This window comes from Balaenoptera physalus (genome assembly GCF_965194825.1).
Source record: "Balaenoptera physalus genome assembly, chromosome: 2".
NCBI classification, from domain to species: domain Eukaryota; kingdom Metazoa; phylum Chordata; class Mammalia; order Artiodactyla; family Balaenopteridae; genus Balaenoptera; species Balaenoptera physalus.
The window spans coordinates 59,823,273-59,833,209 of record NC_138883.1 but is presented as its reverse complement, the minus strand read 5'-3'; the positions used below and the strand labels follow the sequence as shown (position 1 = coordinate 59,833,209).

The 9,937-nt window shown below is 36.1% G+C and overlaps 1 protein-coding gene across 2 annotated transcripts in view; it reads right to left on the bottom strand.

Annotated features, from left to right (window-relative positions):
• Positions 1–9,937, bottom strand: part of FBXO33 (F-box protein 33) — a 32,768-nt gene that overhangs the window by 3,956 nt on the left and 18,875 nt on the right. Inside the window, exons 2-3 of one of the 2 annotated variants that reach the window (XM_082452128.1) lie at positions 1,315–1,425; positions 81–766 (exon numbers count right to left, since the gene is read on the bottom strand). In XM_082452128.1, coding sequence (XP_082308254.1) covers positions 81–766; positions 1,315–1,425 — 797 coding nt within the window. The remainder of the gene's footprint in view (positions 1–80; positions 767–1,314; positions 1,426–9,937) is intronic. The other variant, XM_082452129.1, reaches the window with a different exon arrangement.

The following is a 9,937-nucleotide window of genomic DNA, read 5'->3' as shown; positions in this document are numbered from 1 at the left end:
GCCAGTGCTATCTTTTTACTGGTATAAAATGTTTTAGGTGTAATACCAATATCAAATTATAGTGAACAAAAATCACCTACCATGAACTGCCAGAAGAGAGAGCTTTGTGCACCTCCATGCTAATAAAACCAACGGATCTTCATTTCGGTTGTCACTAAGATCTGGAAAACCAGACGTGTCAATCACATCATTCATTAATATAAAATGAGTGAGGAACTTGTCATACTGCCTAGATATAAGATCAACAATAGCTCCTGAAACACAAGTGATGTAGCTGTCAAAATGAATCCTCTCTAGTGGTATACTGGGTTTCAGAATCTTTAACATATCTTCACTCTTGATATCAAAAGCCATTATATAGACCCGGAGGTTGGTGCTCTTTCTTGACAAGGCTTTCCAATGCTCATCATTTGGCATGTTGTCCAGAGACTTGTGCATCACGGAAACATTGTGGACCAGGAGAGAAAGTCGCTGCAAAGGCACATGGTTGTTATCGGTTAAGACTCTTGCCATCTCAGCTGTAAAGTCACAGAAATCCAGGGCAAGTGAGCGTAGATTCACGAACTGCTCCAGTTCTACTGCGGTGATAAGGGTGCTGTTACCAGGAATATTGTTGTCCAGTAAACTCAGGTGCTCCATGGTGTTGGCAATGGAGTTTGAGAGAGATGACAGTGATGTTGGGGTTACTATTTCCAGCATAAACCCACAAGACAGCCACTTCAGTTGCCTACTATTACTAAGTATTTCTTCAAACAGCTGCTGAATTCTGTAAGGAAAACACATGCCACACGATCCTGTTAAGACTTAGCTCTAACTTTTAACACTGATTTTTGAAAATAGGGAATTAAATGGCATACAATGTTGAGATCCATTTTCTCTCATTAGTTAATTTCTGTTCAACCCACAAGTAATATTATCATTAAAATTCACATAAAAATATAATGAATAAGAAGTATTAAACAAATAGATGTATTAAACATATAGAAATATGTTCTTCAAGTAAAGGAGCATTTTACACCAGTATGGTAGAAAAGATTGATGATTTACAATTTATGTTATAGCAAAGACAAGTAGAGTAATAACAGTCTTAAATAGCAATAATTACCCAGTAAATTCTTTGATATGTCTGAAAGATTTATGACATGGAATGGCATGTATTGATCACTGGATTTCATAGTTAAGACATTTCCAGGGTAGATGTTCTTTTCAGAAACAAGTATCATTACTCTTCTGATTGTATCTTCTAATTTTTCAGAAAAAACTGAAATTGTTATTAATATGAGTCCCTTTCCACTAACTAACTATAAAACTTACTGTTTAATTTTTTTGCCATCAGGGTCCACCTTGCTGAGGTATGTATTTGACAAACTTCCTTGCTGCTGTAGAACGCTTATGTCTCCAAAAAGGCTAAACTTCTGGAGGTTCCTACAAGAAAAGTAATTTAAAATAATTGTCTAAATAATTAACATAAAAATATAAATGTTAAAAATAAAAATATGCAGAAGGGATATTCTAGAGATGTTTCTATCTTATAACTCATTTAGAATCCAATTAAGTACTTTCAGATTGCTTTTAACATACAATGAAAAGCAATGTGATACAAGAGAAATAGCATAAGCTTTAAAGAATGAGGCATAACAATTAGTTCAGGAACTCAATGTTTTAGTGACCAGCGAAAAGTCTTCTTAAAGTCTCTGGGACTCAATTCTTTATCAGTAATAATAATAGCTACCTTAAAGGTTTAGGGATGAATAAATAACAAAATGACACATGAAAGAACTATTTAAGCTCTAAGTTTTATATATATGTTAACTGTAATATAAAATTTCCCCAAACCAGTTAACTTAGTGTGTTAAATGCTCAAGGGTGGGGCACTGCCCTGGAGATATCATCTCAGTAAGAAATATTCTTTAACTAAAATCTAGAGAACCTTCCCCAGTTTTATGACCAAATATATAGCTTATCAAAAAAAAAAAAAAAACTATGTAAAAATCTTTCAATTTTAATAACTTTAGCTACAAAACATTTTTCTAATACTAAAATTCTAAATAAAGTAGGAGAAAGTTGATTACAGGATAAAGATTAAAAATTCCTAAATGCTAATAATAATGGTTAAACAACAAAAATTCAACTGAGTAAATTTAAAGATCAAATTGGTTATTAAAAGATTCATGAATCAGGCAGCATCCTATGTAGCAAATAGAAAGGAGCTCTGCAGAGCTGTAGAAAAGGAAAGGCTTTTAAAGGTGGAAAGGGGGCAGAAAAAGTAAATTATTAGCAAATAGTGTACTGTTGCAGGCAATGGTCACCCTCCTAAAGGGAACTGAAGGGCCTATAGGGCAGATTACCTTACTAATGCTGACCAGGTTGACTGATTACATTCCTGGGGTAGACTGAAACTGCAATTGTGCTAGGTATTAAGTATTAGTTTGGTGACACAGGGTTTAGTATAAGTGACTCCATTTTGGGTCTGCTGTTTCCTTTATAACATAACCACTAGAGATTACATCTGTAACACAGAAGTTTGGGATAACTTTAATGAGAAATGTATAATCCACAAGAGTGACAAAAGAAGATTTAAGTAAATGAAAGATAACATTTCTTGATAGTATGTCACATTTTCCCAAATTAATAGCCTTAGTTTCACTAAAAAGCCTGATGATTCTAAAGCTTAGCTAGAAGAATAATCATTAATTCATTTATTCCTTCAACTAAGTTTTCTCTTAGGGCCTACTAAGTACCAGGCACTTTGTGCTCCATCAGAGACAGGACAGGGATCAAGCGCTGTGAAGGACAAGCACATGGTATCACATCTTAATGGGGGTATCTGACACTGTGTACGTCAGAAAAGGCTTCCCTAAATAAACTGATGAAAAATGGGACCTGAAGGAAATGTGGGAGCTAACCAAGAGAAGGAGCATGAGGAGAGGCTGTTGTAGCGAAAAGGAAAAGCATATGCAGAGCCCCTGAAGTTGAAAGGAACAAAGTGAGCTTGAGACACTCAAGGAAAGGAATCTAGAATACAGAGAGCGTGAACACAAAGTGAAATGAGGTTGTAGAGGTAGACTGAGTTATATGCTAAATAAAAATTTCTGGTTTTTGCCCTCAAAATAATGAGATGCCCCCAAATGATTTTAAGCAGGAAATAATAATGATTAAATTTTTGTCTGCAAAATATTGCCGTAGCATTGGTATAGCCTGGCAGGAGGCAGAGTCTAAGTGGGGAGACTGGTTAAAAGAGTATTTTAGTAATAGAGATAAAAAATGGTATCTTGAACTGGACTTTTAGTGGTAGAGGTGAAGAAAAAGGACAGTCTCAAAACTATATTTAGTTACTAAAATAGACAGGAAAAGGTCCTGGATTAGCTATAAAAGGGTGAGGGAGAGAGAAGTCAAGAATAACTCCTAAATTTTTGAGGTTGTGGAACTGCATAGCTGGTAGAGCTTTTCATTCAGACAAGGATTCATAGAAATGAATCAGAAATTAATTAGGGTTTTGGGGGGCTTACGGGGTGGAGGTGAGGTGGTAGAATAGTTAGATTATGAGTTCTATTTGCACATGTTGAGCTTGAGTGCCTTTAAGATAGTCAAGTTAAGATGTCAAGTAGGCTATTCCAGTTCTAGAGCTGAGCAGTCATCTGGATGATAATTGAAGTCATGGATGGGGGGAATGGGGCTTAGGAAAAGAGCATAAATGAGAAGAAAAGCAGGCAAAAATTTCAGTTATGAGGAATTCCAATAATTAGAGAAGGATGAGGCTCAAAAGAAGAGGTCAGAAGTTGGAGAAATGCCAGAAATATGGAAGTCACAGAAACCAAGGGATAAGTATTTTACAGAGAATAAAGTGATCAACAGCAGAGTCATGAGGTCTCATAAGATGAGGACTAGACATGTCCCTTTGGCTTAGCAATATGGTGATCAGAATGGAAGTTGTTTTGTACAGTGTGATGAGAAGAGGTCAGATTGGATGTTTAGAAATAGAGATAGTGGATACAAATATTTTAAAAAATATGCTATAAAAAGGAGTAACACAAGAGACTAGAGAATACATAAAAGCCTCCAAATGAGAGGCAAAGGTAGAGGAGAATGGATGTGGCTCTTGATTAGCAAGATAGGGAAGGATGAAGGACTTTCATACCAGATAGTGAAGCATACTATGTGACCAACAATATCAAAACCAGTATTGGTATTAGCAGAAAAACAGAAAGACAAGTCAATGGAATAGAACAGATGGCTAAAAATAGACCATTACATGAAAGACTTTAATAAATGATAAAGAAGGTATTATAAATCAATAGGGAAAGGCATATTTAATAAATGGCATTGGGATAAGTCATTAGCAGTTTTGGAGAAAAATCAAATAGAGCCAATTCTGACTCAATAGACCAAAATAATTTGTGGAGATATTATTACATACTAAAAAGTCAAGGTAAAACTGTACATGAAAAGTACATGAAAATTTAATGAATTTTAATCTAATTTCTGAGATAAGGCTTTCTAAGCCTAGAAATAATAGAATAAATCAGAAAGGAAGAGGTAAAACTTTTACTATATATAAATAAAAACCTTGATATTTAATAGTATACTAAATATGGCAAACCAACATAATGAGAAAAAAATTTGTAACAAATGCTACAATCATTATTTAAGATATAAGAGAACTCCACATAAATCAAGAACAAAAGCATTAAGAATCATACTGGTAAATGGGAAAAGGTTATAAAATAACCAATGTAGAACATGTCAAGGAAAATATTAGAAGGATTGCTAATGGAAAAAATCTAATATTTTCTTGACTTTAAAAAAATTTAATCACTCTAAAAAACCTAATGAACTTTCCATATGATTACCAAAGAAACTGTATTCTTAAAAACATTTCAAAGGAAGATACCTACTTAGATCTTTTTGCCATTTAAAAAAAGGTTATAAAACTGTTCCTGAGAGCATGGCTACCATATCAGACTCCAAAGGTACACTGCTATATATATAATTATGACTGCTTTTAAAGTATTTTCCCTTTTACCCTTTCTTTATTCTGAAGTTGCCACCACATCCATGAATTATAAAGAGGTTGATTTGCTTCCCAGAGCATAAGTTGATAACCTCTTCTAGAAAGGAAAATTTAAGACCTTGTATCTAAAAGAATATTTATTTTTGGAGAACAAGTTTTTATATAAAGTAGAAGATAAAGATATCACATTCAATTTCTAATAATATTCAGAGAGTCCTAAACAAGTCACACAATCTTAGTATTTTTCTCCTTCCAACCCAGTTTCCATTAATTACCACTGTATAACCATAACACTGTCCTTTGTGGTACTAAAACACATGTGTGAGAAGCTTTTCTTCCACAAAGGATTAAACAGCTACAAGAACTGCCTTCCCACTGTAAACAACAAGAAAAGTTGACAAAATATGTGAGACAACTGTTTTCACACACTGGACAATAAATAATATAGGACTGTGATCACTGAAGGATGGAATAAAATGAGATGAGCACTATGACTGCCTCAGATAATGGCCTGGAAAGGGTTTCCAAGCTGCTAGCTGTGGTTCTGTCATATATGGCCTCTATTGTGTTGAGGTATGTTCCCTCTATGCCCACTTTCTGGAGAGGTTTTTTTTTTTTTTCATAAATGAATGTTGAATTTTATCAAAACCTTTTTCTGCATCTATTGAGACGATCATATGGTTTTTATTCTTCAATTTGTTAATGTGGTGTATGACACCGACTGATTTGTGGATACTGAAAAATCCTTGCATCCCTGGGACAAATCCCACTTGATCATGCTGTATGATACTTTTAATGTATTGTTGGAGTTATTTTGCTAGTGTTTTGCTGAGGATTTTTGCATCTATGTTCATCAGTGATATTGGCCTGTAGTTCTCTTTTCTTGTACCTTTGTCTGATTTTTGGTATTATGGTGATGGTGGCCTCACAGAATGAGTTTGGAAGAGTTCCTTCCTCTGCAATTTTTTGGAATAGTTTCAGAGGATAGGTGTTAACTCTTCTCTAAATGTTTGGTAGAATTCACTTGTGAGGCCATCTGGTCCTGGACTTTTGTTTGTTGAGGGTCTTTATATTACTGAATCAGTTTCAATACTGGTAATTGGTTTGTTCATATTTTCTATTTCTTCCTGGTTCAGTTGGGAGATTGTACCTTTCTAAGAATTAATGAATTCAGTAAAGTTGTATGATACAAAATTAATATACAGAAATCTGTTGCATTTCTATACACTAACAATGAAATAGCAGAAAAAGAAAGTAAGGAAACAATCCCATTTACTATCACATGAAAAAAAATACAATACTTAGGAATAAACCTACCTAAGGAGTCAAAAGGCCTGTATTCTGAAAACTATAAGGAGCTGTTGAAAGAAACTGAAGATGACACAAACAGATGGAAAGATATACTGTGTCCTTGGATTGGAAGAATTAACATGGTTAAAATGATCATACTACCCAAGGCAATCTACAGATTCAATGCAATCCATGTCAAACTACTCATGGCATTTTTCACAGAACTAGAACAAAAAATTTTAAAATTTGTATGGAAACACAAAAGACCCTGAATAGCCAAAGCAATCTTGAGGAAGAAGAACAGAGCTGGAGGAATCAGGCTCCCTGACTTCAGACTATACTACAAAGCTACAGTAAACAAAACAGTATGGTGCTGGCACAAAAACAGAAATATAGATCAATGGAACATGACAGACAGTCCAGAGATAAACCCACATACCTATGGTCACCTAAGGAGGCAAGAATATACAATGGAGAAAAGACAGTCTTTTCAGTAAGTGGTGCTGGGGAAAATGGACAGCTACATGTATAAGAATGAAATTAGGGCTTCCCTGGTGGCGCAGCGGTTGCGGATCTGCCTGCTAATGCAGGGGACACGGGTTCGAGCCCTGGTCTGGGAAGATCCCACATGCCACGGAGCAACTTGGCCCGTGAGCCACAACTACTGAGCCTGTGCGTCTGGAGCCTGTGCTCTGCAACAAGAGAGGTCACGATAGTGAGAGGCCCGCGCACCGCGATGAAGAGTGGCCCCCGCTTGCCACAACTAGAGAAAGCCCTAGCACAGAAATGAAGACCCAACGTAACAATCAATCAATCAATAAGTAAGTCTTTAAAAAAAAAAAAAGAATGAAATTAGATCATTCTCTAATACCGTATACAAAAATAAACTCAAAATGGATTAAAGACCTACATGTAAGACTGGATACTATAAAACTCTTAGAGGAAAACATAGGCAGAACACTCTTTGACATAAATTGCAGCAATATTTTTTGGATCCATCTCCTAGAATAATGGAAATGAAAACAAAAATAAACAAATGGGACCTAATTAAACTCAAAAGCTTTTGCACAACAAAGGAAACTATAAATAAAACGAAAAGACAACCCACAGAATGGGAGAAAATATTTGCAAATGATGTGACCCACGAGGGTTTAATTTCCAAAATATGCAAACAGCTCATACAGCTCAATATCAAAAAGGCAACAATCCAATCAAAAAATGGGCAGAAGACCTAAATAGACATTTCTCCAAAGAAGACATGCAGATGGCTAAGGGGCACATGAAAAGATGTTCAACATCGCTAATTATTAGAGAAATGCAAATCAAAACTACAATGAGGTACCACCTCACACCGGCCAGAATGGCCATCATTAAAAAAGCTACAAATAATAAATGCTGGAGAGGGTGTTGAGAAAAAGGAACCCTCCTACACTGTTGGTGGGAATGTAAATAGGTACAACCACTATGGAGAACAGTATGGAGATTACTTTAAAAAACTAAAAATAGAGCTACCATATGATCCAGCAGTCCCACTCCTGGGCATATATCTGGAGAAAAACCTTACTTCAAAAAGATACATGCACCCCAGTGTTCACTGCAGCACTATTTACAATAGCCAAGACATGGGAGGAATCTAAATGTCCATTGACAGATGAATAGAAAAAGAAGATGTAGTACATATATACAATGGAGTATTACTCAGGCATAAAAAAGAATGAAATAATGCCATTTGCAGCAACATGGATGGACCTAAAGATTATTATACGAAATGAAGTATGATGATATCACTCATATGTGGAATCCAATTAAAAAATGATACAAAAGAACTTATTTACAGAACAGAAACAGACTCAGATTTAAATACTGCTTTCCCTTTTTTTTTTTTTTTAATAGGGAGCATTTTCTTTTTTTTCAAATTTTATTTATTTATTTTATTTATGGCTGTGTTGGGTCTTCGTTTCTGTGCGAGGGCTTTCTCTAGTTGTGGCAAGTGGGGGCCACTCTTCATCGCGATGCGCGGGCCTCTATCGCGGCCTCTCTTGTTGCGGAGCACAGGCTCCAGACGCGCAGGCTCAGTAATTGTGGCTCACGGGCCCAGTTGCTCCGTGGCATGTGGGATCTTCCCAGACCAGGACTCGAACCTGTGTGCCCTGCATTGGCAGGCAGATTCTCAACCACTGCGCCACCAGGGAAGCCCCAGACTCAGATTTGAAAACAAATTTATGGTTACCAAAGGGGAAACATCGGGCAGAAGGATAAATTAGGGGCTTGGGATTAACATACACAATTATATATAAAATAGATAACCAATAAAGACCTATTGTGTAGTATAGGAGACTCTACTCAATATCCTGTACTAACCTATATAAGTAAAGAATCTGAAATGAATATATGTATATGGATAACTGAATCACTTTGCTGTACACCTGAAATTAACACAACATTGTAAATCAACTACACTCTGATAAAATTTTTTTTAAAATATAAAAAAATACCCCCCCAATATTACATAAATAAATACATCCAAATGATACAAAAACAAGGATTTATAGGCTCTGAAGCTGAAGTCCAACCTAGAAACTGTTGGCAAAACATTGTGTTTATGTGTACTTTCTGGAGAAGGATCACTAGCTTTCATCAGCTCCTCAAAGATTAACCAAAAAAGATCAGGAACCATTGACCTAGGCCTAGAGTCCTATGGGGATGTTAAAAAAACACAACAGTAAAACAACAAAAACAACAAAAACTCTAGACTTACATACATGACCCGTCCACACTTAAAATGTAATACTAACCACATTTACGAATGTATACCCCTTGTCACAACTGCCAAGTTCTAAGAACTACTTCTCTCTGTAAATTAAGAAAGAACAAGCAGCTATCGGCTAATGACAGAGATTACTATAAAGATTAACACAAAAGTAGTAAAAGGAGAAGCAAAATTTAAGTACATTTATGTTAGGACCAATACCTAATTTATTTTGGGCCTAGAGTGTTGAGTGTTTGTCAATTTTGTTGGCAAGCCTTCAAATTCTAAGAAAAAGACTTTTCTATCAGAAATGCTACTTTTTAATCAACCTAAGTCAAAGCTGTCAAAAACCAAAACCGAAACCAAAACAAAAACCCATAAATTACATAAGTTTCCCCGTTTCCAGTGAAAGTTAAAATGCTTTACTTTGGAAATTCTTAAAGAACTTTGTCATATATATAGTGCTTAATCATCCTCAAAAAATTCTATCCCAACCTTTTCTTCACAAAAGTGCTGGACTGTCTGTCTGCTCAGTTAACCTCTCAAAGAAACTAAGGCCTCTTAGGTACTTCCCTGCTGGCGCAGTGGTTAACAGTCCGCCTGCCAATGCAGGGGAAAACGGGTTCAAGCCCTGGTCCAGAAAGATCCCACATGCTGTGGAGCAACTAAGCCCGCGTGCCACAACTACTGAGCCTGCACTCTAGAGCCTGCAAGCCACAACTAGTGAGCCCACATGCCACAACTACTGAAGCCCATGCGCCTAGAGCCTGTGCTCCGCAACAAGAGAAGCCACTGCAATGAGAAGCCCACGTACTGCAACAAAGAGTAGCCCCCGCTCACCACAACTAGAGAAAGCCGCTGCGCAGCAACAAAAATAAATAAATAAA